Source organism: Athene noctua, chromosome Z (assembly GCF_965140245.1).
Source record: "Athene noctua chromosome Z, bAthNoc1.hap1.1, whole genome shotgun sequence".
Taxonomy (NCBI): Eukaryota; Metazoa; Chordata; class Aves; order Strigiformes; family Strigidae; genus Athene; species Athene noctua.
In genome coordinates, this window is record NC_134077.1 from 50124831 (window position 1) to 50141441 (window position 16611).

General features: G+C 40.6%; 2 protein-coding genes across 21 annotated transcripts in view; one reads left to right on the top strand and one right to left on the bottom strand.

Annotated features, from left to right (window-relative positions):
• The window catches only part of SEMA4D (semaphorin 4D), a 101129-nt gene that overhangs the window by 81179 nt on the left and 3339 nt on the right, over positions 1–16611 (top strand). For 10 of the 19 annotated variants that reach the window (XM_074931525.1, XM_074931532.1, XM_074931537.1 and 7 more), the window contains 2 exons: positions 117–443; positions 2940–3146. In XM_074931525.1, coding sequence (XP_074787626.1) covers positions 117–443; positions 2940–3146 — 534 coding nt within the window. Of the gene's footprint in view, positions 1–116; positions 2536–2939; positions 3147–3300; positions 3357–8284; positions 8310–15255; positions 16168–16611 lie in introns of those variants that run through there. The other 9 variants (XM_074931538.1, XM_074931545.1, XM_074931539.1 and 6 more) reach the window with 8 other exon arrangements.
• SECISBP2 (SECIS binding protein 2) overlaps positions 3782–16611 on the bottom strand; it is a 44360-nt gene continuing 31530 nt past the window's right edge. The window contains exon 16 of one of the 2 annotated variants that reach the window (XM_074931547.1): positions 3782–5235. In XM_074931547.1, the coding sequence (XP_074787648.1) occupies positions 5096–5235 (140 nt within the window). In that variant the 3' untranslated portion in view covers positions 3782–5095. The remainder of the gene's footprint in view (positions 5236–16611) is intronic. The other variant, XM_074931546.1, reaches the window with a different exon arrangement.

Here is a 16611-nt window from a genome sequence, read left to right on the forward strand (position 1 = left end):
CTGAATGCTGTAATCTTTACATTTCTGTTAAAGACTATAGCAGTCTCGTGAAACTGTATGATTAGAGCAAACGGGAATCATTGCTGATACTCTGCACGTTTATTTTGATGTTCCAGATAAAGTAAGAGAGAATTCCCTACAGCATACATTCAAGCATGGGAGCACAGCAGAACTCAAGTGTTCTCAAAAGTCCAATCTGGCACAGGTAGTTTGGAAGTTCAAGGATGATGTGCTGAGAGTGGAGAGTCCCAAGTACCGTCTCCTGGAAAAGGCACTGCTCATCTTCAATTTATCAGAAGGAGACAGTGGTGTTTACCAGTGTTTATCAGAAGAAAAAGTAAAGAATAAGAAGTTTTCTCAAGTGCTGGCTAAGCATGTTTTGGAACTGAAAAAGATGCAGCATACCACGGTGGGCCCCACCACAGCAGCTGCACCAACAGAAGGTAATAGTGATGTGCCGAAAGTGTCAGCTGTATCAACCGAGGGGTCTGCCACTCACATCTCAACCACTCATGTGGTACCAGTAACGACAGCAAGAATAGTAACAAAGCCCATTGGCCCTGTTTTAACAAGTGCAGCCTCCAACACAGAGCTCTTCAATTCAATTCCTGACATGGTCCCAGAAAAGACGATGTTTCTCAAGTCAAATGATAACTTCCTGTTGATGTTCCTCTTCCTCTTCTTTTTTATTCTCTTCTTGTGCCTGCTCTCCTACAACTGTTACAAAGGGTACTTGCCAGGGCAGTGCTTGAAATTTCGCTCTGTCATGCTGCTTGGTAAGAAGAAAACAAAGTCAGATTTTTCTGATTGTGAGCAAAGTGTGAAGGAGACCTTGGTGGAGCAAGGCAGTGTCAGCCACCAGAGTGGGGAACAGCCAAAGCCGGCCCATGACACCGGCTACGAGACTGAGCCCGACTGCGGGAACGGCCAGCTGCAGCTTGGGGATTCGCAGGCACCCCGAGAGGCCAAGGACAAGCCCTTTGATGTCAAGTGTGAACTCAAGTATGCCGACTCGGACGCAGAGGGGGACTGAAGGACCCAGTTATCCATTTCAGTGGTGGAAATCAGCTGTGGTCCTGTGGCTAGCTATTTGAGCGGAGAGTGTGGGTGTGACAGCTGAGCCATAGCAGGGTTTACACGCTTAAACTGTACAGCAAGCCAATTTGCATTCAGATCTTGCCAGATTAGAGAAGCGGTGTTCTTGTCTGCAGACCATAAGATCTTGTGTTGTACTGTCTTTTTTTTTTTTTTAAATGGCCAGTTTCAGATCACCATTTGTTTGTTCCCAGTTTTTCTCCCCACTGAGCTCTAGTGAACAGTTACTTGCTTGTTCTTCAGCTCTGTTCTTCCGTAGGATAAAAGTAACTTTCTAATTCAATTGTCTTTAAAAATTACTTCAGTCTACACGTATTTCTAGCTGCCATTAAAAAAAGACCTAGTTGCATTTTAATTCCAAATTGGAAATTAAGTTTAGTTTATCAGATTGGTAAATTACAGACTTTTGTCCAGATTGGGACATTTTTTTTCCTTTGCTTCTAGTGATTAGTTTTATGCTTCATGTTTTGGCACACTAGGTCTCTTTAGTTGGTCAAAGTTAATTTTTTAACTGCTTGTTAAGTATCTTAGATTTTAAGGTATAATGGGGATAGCATTGACTTGATTTGTTTAAGACTCTCAGGGATAATCTTGTTTAAAGGCTTTTTTCTTTGCTGCTTTCTAGAAATGTAGGCACTACAACAGTATCAGTAAAAAACATGGAGTAAGTGGTGGTGGGAGGGAGGAAATAATAGATTTAGAATGCCCGGCCCCCTCCCCTCCCAACCAGCAAGCTGGACATAGTCACAGTCTGTTTTCTATACAAAACTGGATAATTTTTTTTGTTTTGTTTCTTCTTTTTTTTTTTTTTTTCTTTTTAAATGAAACAGTACAGGCAAGCAGCTGTCAGTTAGCAGTTACATTGAGAGAGGTCTTTTGCACTGTGGAAGCAAAACAGGAATGGAGAAGAATTAACTACAGTAATTCAGCTAGTGTCTTGCTGGAATGGACTGTTAGAATACAGCCTAATGAGAAAACATTGCCGATTTTTCTTCCTTTTTTTTCAGATTCAGAAATAACTCAGCTTCTTTTTGTGATAAATCTTTGCAGCGTCACCCTTTCTGGATGACACCTTCCAATCTCCTATGCAACTGGAGACTGAAACTGGAGCTGCTCAAACAATCAGTCATTTAAACTGTTTGTGAATCATGCCTGCAAACGTGAAAGTGTGCATTTGTTCTCAGCCTGGTTCACAGTAGCACTGTTTGTCTGTAAAAACATTTTGTGTGGTACAGTCCTGAAGAATTGTTCCTCTCACTGCATCTTTCTGTAAATATTGCTAGAAGTAGAATACATTTAAACAGTTAATAGCAGTATACCTGGGCTGCTCTTCTATGTTCAACTTTCATGCAAACATAATTTAGACCATCTTAGTGTAAACAGTTTATATTTTATAAGATTCAGTTTGGTTTTATTTTTCTATTTTTAATTATGTATATATAACAGAATAAATATTAAAATAAATTGTATTATATCTTGACTTTTATGAAACTTGATACAATGACACTGCTTTCTATTTTGCAAGTACTAATGTTCCTTGTGGTTTCCTTTAAGGGGGAAAAGTGATAAATTCTGTAATTAATTTGAAGAAGATTCTCTTAGATTTAGTTGAATGGGTTGTAACCGGGGGTGCGAGGGGGAGGAGTGGATTGGGAGGGTGGAAAAAGAAACAGATGAAGCAGGAAAGCCCTCTTCTCTAGGGGTCTAGGGACACCTCCTCTTATTACCCTTCTAAAATTCATTTGTCTTTTTGCATTATTTCTTCAGTGTGTGATGTATTCCTTACAACTTTTTTCCTTAGTACCCTCTTTTTTTTTTCTTTTCTGTCCTCTTCTGTCACACAGCTTCATCTCCTATACCTTTCCCTCCTACTGGTACCTCCTTTTTGTCCTGTGTGGGAAGTGATTCACCTCCTTCACTCACCAGTACCCAGCCTGATGTTTGGTCTAGCACAGACCCTGTAAAGGTCATGTTGTTGCCACCTTTCCTAAGTGACCAGGCACAGCATGTTAGTGTCCGGGGACCCTTTCGCCTCTTCTGCCAAGCCACAGGTAAGTTGGAGGACCCCTGTATATAAACCAGCATTTTCTGCTTTAAGGGTTTAGCTGTGTCACCATATATGTATTTTACTTTTTTGGTGTTTAAAATGCAGGCTCTGATTTAGCAGCCTACTTTAGTATATTAACAGTCAATTGATTTTAATAGGCTCACTTGCATGCTGAAGAAGTTCACTGAGTCATGATTACATATGGATATTTAACAGGTAAATACTTTCAGTATGTATGTCATTTAAAAATAAACTTCTGTTGGATTTGAATTTAGTCTATTTTTCTAGACCAGGCGAGTTACTTGTTTTTAGTCTTAACTTAGTTCAAAGAGTAAAGTACACACAGAAATGAGAACTTGCATTTTACGAAGAATATATTATCTGAGTTGTAGAAGAGAAGGATAAAGCTTATTCTTCTGCAGAAATTCAACATTTGTCTTTCAGCTTTTGTTGGGATAGTAGTTGCTTGTTTAAGCTAAGTGAGATTTAATGGATCTGAACAAGGTTTAAAATGTAACTATATTCCTTAAAAGAAGAAATTATAGATACAGATTAATTTTTAAAAGTAGCAGTGTTTCATATTGGTCTGTCTCTTCGTGTGTGTTAATGTTACATGTAACCAGATCAAAACGCATAAATCTTTATTAGAGTAGGTCTTAACAAAGGCATGATTTGTATTTCCATGTTTATAAAGAACAAAGCAGTATCAGGGTTCTTTTGTAGAATACAGTAATTTAGGTTGGAAAAGACCTTTCAGCAATCACTTGTTCACTGTTGTTCTAGACAATTCAGAAACCTTTTGTTCACATGAAAAGAAGTTGTAATAGTATAAATAGCACAAAGGATTTAAACAGTTTGATAATCATACTACAGATCTGGAATTTATTTTAAAATTTTTTCATTCAACAATGTCTGTTTTCATAGATTCGTAGAAAGGTTTGGTTTGGAAGGGACCTTAAAGACCATCTAGTTCCAACCCCCCTGCCATGGGCAGGGACAGCTTCCACTAGCCCAGGTTGCTCAAAGCCCCGTCCAGCCTGGCCTTGAACACTGCCAGGGAGGGGGCAGCCACAGCTGCTCTGGGCAACCTGTGCCAGTGACTCACCACCCTCACAGGAAAGAATTTCCACCTTGTGTCTCACCTAAACCTACCCTCTTTCAGTTTAAAACTGTTACCCCTCACCCTATCCCTACAGTCCCTGATAAAGAGTCCCTCCCCATGTTTCCTGTAGGCCCCCTTTAAGTACTGGAAGGCCGCTACAAGGTCTCCCCAGAGCCTTCTCCAGGCTGAACAACCCCAACTGTCTTAGCCTGTCCTTGTAAGGGAGTTGCTCCAGCCCCCTGATCATCTGTGTGGCCTCCTCTGGACCTGCTGAAGCAGGTCTATGTCCTTCTTATAGTGGTGGTCCCAGAGCTGGACACAGTACTCCAGGTGGGATCTCAGCAGAGTAGAAAGGGAGAATCACTTCTGTCAGCCTGCTGGCCACACTGCTGGATGCAGCCCAGGATACAGTTGGCTTTCTGGGCTTCGAGCACACATTGCTGGCTCTCAGTCAGTTTTCCATCCACTACTACCTCCAAGTCCTTCTCCGCAGGGCTGCTCTCAATCCACTCATCCCCCAGCCTGTGTTTGTGCTTGGGACTGCCCCAACCCATGTGCAGGACCTTGCACTTGGCCTTGTTGAACTCGTTGTTTGCACAGTCCCACCTCTCCAGCCTGTCCAGGTCCCTCTGGATGGCACATCCCTTCCCTCCAGCGTGTCAACCGCACCACACAGCTTGGTGTCATCAACTGAGGGTGCACTCAACCCCACTGTCCATGTTGCTAGCAAAGATGTTAAACAGCAGCAGTCTCAACACCAGCCCCTGAGGAACACCACTCGTCTCTGCTCTTTGTTTGGACATTGAGTTGTTGTCTGCAAATCTTTTGAGTGTGACCATGCAACCAATTCCTTAGCCACTGAGTGGTCCATCTGTCAAACCTATGTCTCCCAATTTAGAGACAAAGATACTGTGCAGGAGTGTCAAATGCTTTTCAGAAGTCCACATAGATGACATCAGTTGCTCTTCCCTTAACCTCCAAAACTGTAACCCTGTTGTAGAAAAAACACCAAATTTGTCAAGTACAATTTTCCATATTGGCTGTCACCAGTCACCTCCTTATTTTCCATGTGTCCTAGCGTAGTTTTCAGGATGATTCACTACATGATCTTGCTGGGCACAGAGGTGAGACTGACTAGCCTATAGTTCCCTGGGTAGTTTTTTTAATTTTTAAAAATGGTGTTATGTTTTTCCCTTTCTAGTCAGTGGGAACTTCACTGGACTGCCACGACTTCTCAAATATGATGGATAGTGGTTCAGCCACATCATCTGCCAGTTTCCTGAGGACCCATGGATGCATCCCATCAGGTTCCATTGACTTGTGCACCTTCAGCTTCCTCAGGTGGTGTCAAATCTGATGATTTTGTACAGTGGGCAGTTCTTCATACTCCCAGTCCCTGCCTTTGCCTTCTGCACCTTGGGTGGTGTGGCTGAAGCACTTGTGACTGAAACAAGAAATTTCTTGAGTACCTCAGCCTTCTCTATATCATGGGTAACCATGTCTCCCTTTCCTTCCAGAGAGGGCCCACATTTTCCCTAGTCTTCATTTTCACTGATGTACCTATAGAAGCTTTTGCCCTTCACATCCCCTTGTGGCCAGATTTAATTCTACCAGGGCTATTTAATCTATGTAAAATGCCCACATTTAATTCTATGAGGGCTTTGGCCTTCCTAACCTGATCCCTGGCTGCTCAGACAGCTTCTCTGTATTGCTCCTCTCAGGCCGTCTGTCCTTTCTTCCACCCTCTGTAGGCTTCCTTTTTATGTTTGAGCTTGTCCAGGAGCTCCTTGTTCATCCACACAGGCCTCCTGGCATCAATGCCTGACTTCCTCTTTGTCAGGATGCATTGCTTCTGAGCTTGGAAGAGATGATCCTTGAATATTAACCAGCTTTCTTGGGTCCCTCTTCCCTCCAGGTCTTTATCCGATGCTACTCTTATCAAGCAGATCCCTGAAGAGGCCAAAGTCTGCTCTCCTAAAGTCCAGGCTAGCAAGCCTGCTCTGTGCCCTCCTTAACTGCCCTAAGGATCTTGAATCCACCATTTCATGGTCACTGCAGCCAAGGCTGCCCTTGAGCTTTACACTTCGCACCAGCCTGTCCTTGTTGGTGAAAACAAGGTACAACATAGCACCTCTCCTCATTGGCTCCTCTGTCACTTGGAGATGGAAGTTATCATCAGTGTATTGCAGGAACCTTCTGGATGTCCTGCTGTGTTGTCCCTCCAACAAATACCAGGGTGGTTGGAGCCCTCGTGAGGACCAGGGCTTGTGAATGTGAAGCTGCTCCTATCTGTAGAGAGCCACATCGGCTCGGGTCTTCCTGCCCAAGATGCAGAAGGTAAAGGCAGGGACTAGGAGTATGAAGGACTGCCCACTGTAGAAAAACATCAGATTTGAGACCATCTGAGGAAGCTGAAGGTGCACAAGTCAATGGAACCTGATGGGATGCATCCATGGGTCCTCAGGGAACTGGCAGATGAAGTGGGTGAGCCACTTTCTGGTTGGGTGGCCTGTGGCAGACCTTCACTATAACACTTCCTGTCCCTGCCTTCCCTTTAATCCTTACCCATAAACTCTAGGTTGTCTTCTCATCCATCCCCAGGCAGAGCTGCATGCACTCCAGCTGGTCATTGACAGAGGGTTAACGCCCCTCCTTGTCTCCCCTGCCTGTCCTTCCTTAACCCTTTATTCTTCCATTTCAACACTCCAGTCATGAGCACCATCCCACCACATCCCTGTGATGCCAGTAAGGTCATACCCATGCAGGCTTGTGCATGTCTCTTAACTCATGGCTTATTCCCCATGCTACGTGGGTTTGCATAGAAAGTTAATTTAAGTTGGGCCCCCAATGAAGCTGACTTGCTGACTGGAGTGTCTGGAATTCCTTTGTACTGCTCTTCTGCTGACCTGGCCTTTTCCGACACCTTTCCTTTGACCAGGCTGATTGATGAAAAAACCACCTGCACTCCCTTACCTGTAGTCCTTCGTGATACTCTTCATATGGCTCCTGGCTGTATCACTAGTGCTGCTGTGAAACAACAGCAGTGAGTAACAGTCAGTGGACTGTATGAGGCTGGGTAGTCTCTTGGTGACATCCCTGATAGGAGCCCTCGGTAAGCAGCACATCCCATTGGCAGATGGGTGCTTCTGTAACTCTCAGAAGAGAGTCGCCTACTGCTATCACCCATCACCTTTTTTCTTCATTACCCTGTTTTTTTTACAGGGAGCAGTGATACTCAGATGCTGCTTTCTAAAAATCATCAGTAATTGTAATTGCCTTGGCAGTGAACTTAAGGAGTAGTGTCCTAAAGTCAGCCTGTGGAATTCACTCCTGAGGAGGTAGTGACAAATAGCACAAGAAACTGTAACAGTAATCAGATACCCAAGAGATGCAGTGATGGCACAGGCCCGGGCAGGATGAGCCAGCTGTGGATATGCTTCTGACTCATCTCAGAAAGCAGTGGAGACTTTGTGTTATGGATGGGGGTTTTACTCCCTTTGGAAAACAAGGCATTTGACTGTTACATTATGCTCTTCTCTGACCCAGAATTACAACTTTATTCTGTTGATTTTAAAAAAAGCCAAAAAACCCCAAATGCAAACCAGTGTACCAGATTGAGTTAGATCTTCTGCATCTTTCTGGCACCTGCATGTTGAGGATGTATAACTTTATTCTGGGAGGGGGGTGACTAAGCAAATGCTTTTACCGGGAAGCTCTGTACTTAGATATATAGATATATTCACAGTCCTTCAGTGCCTGCTGATACTTCTTTTTATAATGGAACTTCATTTCCCTCAGCTCTGACTATAAGGTAAAATGTATTCACAGGGAGCAGAAGGGTTAAACGAGACTGTCAGAGAGTAAATATGGTACCTGCTTGTCTGCATAAAGGATATTGTATCAGCAAATGTATGATGCAAATACCTAGACTGCCACATCATACAAATACCTGAAGCTTATTTTTAATTAAACTTCTAATATTATTTTTATGAGAATTACTGAATCTCTTCCTTTTTAAAATTGTAAATGTCTGTTTCAAGCTGTCTGGAAACTCAGCAGATGTTGGTGAGTTCTTTTACTCATCTCTTACTCATCCCACATGTTTTAACCTGAAAGCTTGCCTAAGGATAATACTTTACAACCTTGTAACTGGTGTGTTTTAACAACCTTAAGTTAAAGTGGATACAGCACAAACAGCCACTTGTCATATATCTTTTTTTTTTTTTTAATTATTTTTTCAAGAATGGAGTACTCCTGCCCTTCCTGAAAGGGAATAGATCTCTGTTCATGAATTTCCTCCCAGTTTCTACTCCCATGAAGAGTCTCACATCTTTGCATTTTTCCAAAGATCTGTAGGTTTCCTTTATACTTTAGCTAACAGAACTTTTCTCTCCCATTACAGAATTTTTAAAACCCTTTAAAGACATTTGAGGAAGTCTTCAAATAAATAGAACGAAACACTACACTGTCTGGTGCAGGGGAGCCAGTGAATTGATGATATATGCCCCTGCTTTGTAATTTTTCTGGTATGCTCTGTTGAATTTAGGTATACTAGAAAAAGCCTGTTTCTACCAGTTTTGGTTCTGCTTAAAGATGTTTTACTGATACCTCCCACAGCAGTAAGGTAGTATTTTTGAGTATCCTTGAGTCTTTGGAGTATCCTTGATCTTAACTTCACAGACAAATGACATACTAGAATATCCTGAGGATGCTGAGCAACAATTTAAATGCATTTATTATCAGAAACAATGCAAAACATTATGACTTATTTATATTTCTGGCCTGAGGATTCAGACTGCCTCAGTGTCCATAGTGTCAGGAAGCCTTGCCTCCTCCCTTAGTTCATCTGGAGTTTTTTCATAATGGTTTCTTTTCAGTCTTGTTAAAGTAACTGCGGGAGTGTGAACATGAAAGTTCTGAAAACTCAGCAATATACTTTAAAGGAGTTATAATTTCATGGAGATGAGATGGATATCGGATAACACCTACATACAGTGCCTGTTCCCTGTGGTTATGTATTTTAAAGGGAGTGCAAGAAGTCTTCCCACATCCATGTGGGAAAAGATCCATAACTTTGAAGAATCAGAATCAGAAGTGATTCACTACAGTTTTTCTCTTTTTGGTGAAGCTTGAAGTTGTACCGAAAAGCATGCAGAAGGCCTGGGAAAATACAATGCACTGCACTTCAAGTGCTGCTGCAAACTGAGTAAAACTCTAGACATAGCGCCTGCAGAGCAAGTCTGAACAGACCCTGCCGAAGGCTGTGTCCACCCGTCTGAGGGTTGGCTGTACTGGTGTCCCCAAATGCTTGTGCAACACGGGTCTCAGCATCAGGGCTCAAAAGCCCTTGCACCCCGAGGGGTGCCCAACAGAAATGAGTAAGCTTTCTCTCTGGAAGTGACTTGGGTGAAGTTTTTTTAAGATTAATTGCATCACCTGTGATGCCCTGGGGTGGGTTGTTTGGTTGACCTGCTGTGATGCATTAAGAGCTCAGTCAGGAGAGGCAGGGAGGTGTGCAGCACCCGAAGCGGAATGAGCCTGCATAGAAAAGTGCTTTTTGCTAGACAACAAAGTGTTTGCCTAGGATACAAATTACAGTATGTCAGTATCTTAAAATGGAGTTTACTTTGGTGTCACTTTGTTCTACTCTTACAAGAACACAAATACCAAATAGCAGTTTTCCATGGACATACAGTTGTGTTTTATAACAAATTGCAGTTTTCTAGCTTTTTTCTTTTTGTGAACTGTTGCAAAAAACAATCCCCAGAACATTTATTTCTGCCTTCTCAATAATTATGCCTCTGAACAGATACATTCTTAGTTTTTGAAACCTGAAAATGGTTTAACTAGTAGCCTAGAATGGAAAAACTCTGCATCTCCCAGGACAATTTAATCCACTGTGCACGTATTTTACATTTTTATGCAGTGTATTTTGGGATTTACCTAGTAATGCTTTGTTGAAGCAGCATGCTTGACTTTAGTCTGTATGGTTGCTTAGTAATCTGTGGTTGGTTTATCTTTATCCTCATACGGGAGTGCTAAGTTTGTACCTTATTGAAGTTCCATACCCCACTTTATGCATTAGCTTCTCCACAGACTTGTGGTGTTTTATCTCAGACCATCTGCCTACAACTCAGTTTCAGCATCTTTGGCTACAGTAATCTAATAGTAGCTGTTAATTTGCAGTTATACCATTCTGTCAGTGATTTCTGCACTGACTGAACATTGATCAGTTAAAGGGCATCTTGGGAAGATAAAACCATTCCTTTGTGCAGATCTCTGACACGCCACCTGTTGTTTATTATTTAAAATGCATCTAGAAGAGAAGTTGAAAAATTAAGATTGTTCCTTTAAAATGTTAACAGAAAAAGACTTAGAAGTTGTGACTTAAGCTTAGAAAATCAAGTAAATATTGCAGAACCATTCTGCATAAAAATCACAGACATTAAAAGTATCCTTGTTACTTTAGATTGCAGTATCTTAGGGCTGCAGTTCTCTTACTACAACGTTGGCACTTCTTTTTTCAGACATCATGGCCCTCTGTGGCGCTCTTACATCTAACTCTGCCATCTTACATTCAGAAATGGCAGCATTAGATGCCTTTGTGTGGTGTTATCCTGGCTCTGATGGCTTCCTCCATAATGACTTCTGTAAAACAATTGTAAATTAATTTCTGAAAGGACTATGACATGGATGATGCCATCTTAAATTCTGGCATCAACAGCAGATTTGGAAAAACTTTGTAGAAATTTCTTTTGCTGTACACTTTTACATGTAAAGGTTATGGTCAAGCTAAGAAATTTTGTGGATATACATGCAGGAAAAACACATACTTCCTTTTTTTTTTTTTTAAATATTGTTTCCTTGTAAGACCTAGAATAAGCTCTGTGTAAACATAATTTGAGGGTAAGGCACATCAAGTTAAAAAAGGGGGGAGTAAGAAGGTGAAGTAGAATCAAGAGTGTCTTTATTAATTCTTCCTCAAAAAATTTCCTTCATTTTTTTTCTTTGAATCTTACCTTGCACAGTGTTCAGCTGACTGCATTCATACAGGTTTTCCCTGTGTAATCAATAATAAGGTGCAGTTGGGATGTGACTTAAGATAAAGAGACACTAAAATACCTTTCTCCCCATGAGGAAATCAGTCCAGCTGGGACTAGTAGTTGTAGCCTACAAATAATTATTACTGTTGTAATGTGCTTAAAACATTTCAAACTGCATGCATGTTGTAGTGTAGATACCAGTATGTAAGTGTTCTTGTACAGTAATTGGTAATTTTTATCAACTGTGTCATCTGTGAGCAGTGTTTAGTGTCAACATTAAATTAAGCAAATTAAGCCCATCGCATAGTTTTCAAAGTTTTTGGTTGGTATCTGCACAGTTTGAGTAAGCTATCATTTTGAGAAAACAGTTAAAGCAGATCAGATGGTACCTCTATAGAGGAGTACCTCTGAGCAGCAGCAGCTTTGCTGCTTAGTTGCGTAGTGGAGCTCTACAGCTTCTGGAATGGGGTGCTGCATGGGCCGTTTGCAGAGATGAACTGGTACGGTCACAAAACAGGCAGTATTCACCACTTAAATTTAATATACACGTGTTTATGGGGGGGCTACAAGGGTGCAAAAAGAAGAGGTATTGCAGAGCCCATGGAAGCTTTTATAGTATGATTAGGTATGTATAAAAGAAGTTTGCTTCGCAGCAGGGTCTTAGAGATCCAAATTACTTTCAGCCAGTCTTCTCTCAGGAGAGAATCACTTTGAATGTTCGCTTCTGTACCACTTGCTTACAATGTTTTACTTGACCTCCCAGCTTAGCCTTTCTTCTTTTGAATTCAGCATAAGTATTTAAACTGTTTTTCTCCTTGCTAATATGCAACTCCGATTCAGTAATGTCTTGGCTTGGAGTGGTACACTGGTACTAAATTCTAAACCCTGGCCATGATTGAGAATTTGGATTTCCCAGTCCTGCCTAGTGAGATCTGATGGTTTTGGACCGGTGTCAAAGTTTCTGGAGCATAACCACAACTTTATGCTCTTTTTCTCAGAACTTCTTGTTACCCCCACCAGCCTGGTTTTCAAACTGACTACTTGTACACTTATTTTTCTTGTCTTCCCCATAAAAACTACAACCTGTAGACTTATAGTAATTAATCACTCAGTGTGATGGCTGATTAGAACTGGGTACTGATTTGGAACATAGCTGTCACCTTTTTTTCAGTTGAATTTGCTTACCAGAGCTGCTTCAACACGTCATGTGCATTGTCCCCTCAGTGGAGATAAAAAAATCTCATTTTCTTCTCTTCCAGTCACCATTCTGCTAGATCTGTCTGGCAAACAAAGGAGCAAAACCAGTAGCTTGCACTCTGGAGAGCAGGAGTGATTTCTGGAGAGCATGTTACTCCCTAAAAGATATTCTCCAGTTTTCTTCACTTTATTTTAAAATGTACTAGCCTTGTTAGCTGGTAAGGGAGCCAAAAATAAGCAAACTCAAACTGGAAACTTTTTTTTTTTTCCCAGTCCCTAGCTCTGAGCTTGCCAGTGGTTCACTTAATTTTTCTTCACAGGCAATTATCTGGGTTCCCATTGCAAAACTTTTGGACCCAGTCAGAGAGTATGTAAATAAATGCTGTTCATGCTGGGAAGCATGGACAGTACAAATTTTATTTTCAACTCATGGCAAGTTAGCCATTTTTCCAATCTGCTTTTGAATTCCATTCTGAGAAGGCACATGCTTTGTCTTACTTTCATTCCTCTGCATGCACTGTGCATTGCTTCCTCTGGTGACTGGCAACTTCTTCCATGTTTATGTGGTTTGCATTTCACTACAAGCACTTCCCGCTTTTAATCTGCCTTGGTAAGACTGTATCAGCTTGTGGTGTTGATGTTACACAAAGGGACTAATAATTTGACAAAGGCACCAGGTTTTTGAAGGAGTATGTCATGTATTCTTCAGTAGGAATTATTTGGTATTTGAAGTAATGTTCTTTGCTGGCATTTCAGAGAGCTGTTTTATTTGTTTTTTTAAAGTGATTACTTTTTTAAAAAGCTGTCAAGCTATTTTCAGTTTGTTTTCTAGAATGTATTGCCCCTACTTAAAAAACAAAACCAAACAAACAAGCAAAACCCCTACCAAAACCCAAAACTACAGAAAACCCCACTTATCCAAGATATAGGCTACCTACATTATTTTCAGAAAACTGGGAAGATGCTTGTCTCAATTTAAAAAGTCTTTCTTCCCCCACTTTTCCAATCTGTTACCCTCTTGATTGCTTCACTCACTATTTAATTATGGTTTTGCTAGCTTGTCAGCAACAGTGACTCAGTCCTACAACTCAAAAAAACTGTGACCAGCCTTAAACCTAACTCATTCTTGTACTGGGTAGTGCTAGTGGTTCTTTGGTTCTTTTCCGTTATTAATGACTAACCTTTTCCTGCGCTAACTTTGATCTCTGATTTAAAATAATCTTTCTGCACCCAGATTATAGTATCTTTTAAAAACTTAATGCCTGGTCTCTGGATGAGAGCTTCCTATACGGTCTTGGTTTTATGCATCTGGGATGTTTAGTTCAGTACCATTCAGTACAAGCCAAAACTACAAGCTAGAGAGCAAGCATTAAGACCAGATGTCACTTTAAAAAAAAAAAAAAAATCTGCTGCATGTTATGAACTTTAGAAGGTGTTTTGCTGTGTATTGGCATTTTTGCCCAAACCTGAGCTTTCCGTCACTGGATAACTTCTGGTAGCGGTTCTGTGTCTAGATTACAGGAATTTGTCAAAGACTTTTTGTTATCCTGCTAGAATTTCTCTGTGCCACACCTGTCAGTTATCTTCACTGCATTTGAATTCACTGACAACTTTCAGAGATTAGTTCAGACAGGGAAAGCTTTAAGAGGTTTAGGCTTGCTGACGGCTCCTGTTTTATTTTACCCAACTCACCTCCCTCTATCTTGAAGTGTTTCTCTGAATAATTTATAGGTGAGCCTTGTTTTAATGCTACCCTTCAAGAACTGTGTTAAAAATGCAGACCACCGCTGTGCTAAAACAGCATTTGGGGTAGCGTTTCTGAGTGTTTCACTATACAGCTTCATTGGGTAGCTTTCGAAATGTCTACACAGCTGTGCAAGTTGCAGCATTTGGCAAAAGGAGCTAGCCTGGCCAGTACTCCCTCTTGCTCCCCCGCTCCACCCTTCTGCTAGTGAGCCCTACTTCACCTATAATCTGTTGCTCTCAAATTAGTATCTTCAAGATTTCCTGAAAGCCATTATGTCCATTGGAATTTGATGTGTGTATAGCAAATGCTTCATTTAGTACAGTTTAGCAGGGCACATCAGCACACAGCTCTGAATCTGTAGCTGTACACTTAATTCTTTAAATCTGGACTATTTAACACAAGATTGAATGTTCACCAGTAATTCAGTGAATATAGTTAGACTGTGGGTAGAAGATTAGAAGGAATTGCAGTGGTTTAAGTTTTTTATGCTATCTGTGGCTGCTGAAATTTTCCCTTGTGGAAAATCTCAGGGCAGAATCACCTGGCTATTAAATACATGGTTTGTGCAAACTTGCCGGACCTGACATTGGTCAGAGAAATTATTTTGCTAGCAAAAACTACCTGGACAGTACTTGGGCTGTTACTACCCAGACAGTACCATTTCACTCAAAAGTACTAAAAGCAGAAGTATAAAAAATGAAATCTATATGGAAAAGGAGCAAACACTTCCACAGACACCAGAAATTGTGAAGGGTTTATGCAGGGAAAAGGTGTACTTCTGACAGTACAGGAAGGTGTTTTTATTTTTGTTTGATAGTTGTTAACCTTTCTCCTCTAAAATTGTTAAAGGAGTGAAGCTGATTAATATATTTACTGAGACTGAAGCAATATTTTTGAAGTAAACTTGTTGGAAATATTTTTCATTATTGCTTAAACATAGCTACTTACCTATCTAGACTGATGTGCTCTTTAATTTTCTGCTTGAATATTGTTTTAATAACATGACTTTTTTAAATCTTTCAAGCATTCTTAAAATGGATGACAAAGTAAGTAGATCAAATGCTAGAAATTCATATTTTAAAGTTCAAACTAGACACATAATTACAGCAACAGTAGCGAATGCGGAGTGTATGTTCCTACTAATTTCCTTTATCTTCAGAAAATACTTCTCTAACCATTACATCTGAGTCTGAATTTCTCTCACTCTAGAGTTGTCCATCATTTGCATTTAACAAATATGATTCAAAGCAACTGAACTGTTACAGTGTATTTTTTCTATTGCTCAATGCTGAAAAGGAAAACATAGTAAAGTAGCACAGTGCCTGAAAATCAGGAACTGCAGTGAAACACCGAGGTCAGTAAAAACCCTGACTAGTGCTTGAACCTAAATTTTGCTGTCAACTGATTTGTACGAGTGGGGATGACTTTATCTCTGTTGGGATTTCCAGTGCTTCTGACTGAAAACAAAGGTAGGGTAAAATTGCTCAGTTGCAGCTTCTTAAGGGGCTGACCTCAATAGCAGCTTGCAAATTTCCTACATAAGGAAATGGTCTGGTTTTAGTCGTTAGAAATCTGTATCTAAACTGAGCTTTTGGCAGATTTCTGAAACAACTGTAATCTTTAGCACCAGGAAACAGAACAGATTCTCTGGTGTGAATAGTAACATTTGAAGCGTTTAGTGAAATGTCCTGCACTGAACATGCCACTTCCTCACATGGCCCTAAAATGGCATTTTTGAAGCTCATGGTTTTAGGTAATGGCCCTATTCCCATCTGTTAGGACTTGAACTACTAAAACTTGTGAGATTGTCTTTACTCAAGCACCCGACTTTCAGCTCTACAGTGCTAGAGTAATAACTCTTATAGACCTGAAAAAACTCACCCCGAGGCATATGCCACAGCATTCCCTCTTATTTTCACTGAAGCCAAGTTGGTCTTAACTTTCCGAGTCAGCTTGGCCTCTGCAAACACTGTAATTTAATTTCATTTCTGCATTAATGCTATGTCAGATTTATTGTAGCATTTATTAGGAATTATAAACCAGCATGTATTTGAAGGTAGGTTTCTACTCTGCAAAGCCTTTTTTTTTTTCTTCAAGATTTCTAAGATTTCTATCTTTCTGCTGTGCTTGTGTTTACTTAATATTCCTCCCATTTGTCCAAATTCCAACTTCAATATTAGTTTACTGTAATAATTTGTCCCTGGTTCCAGACTTCCCATGATTTTAGCAACATGTAATCTATCTACTGTTAATTGTAGAATGAGTACAAAGGAAGTGTGCTAGGCTAGCTGTTTTCAGTCAATCAAGTATTTTTTCTAGAGAAAAATGCCACATTGATTTGCAATCTGAAAAGCTCATAGTAAAAGCTCACTTCTGTAGT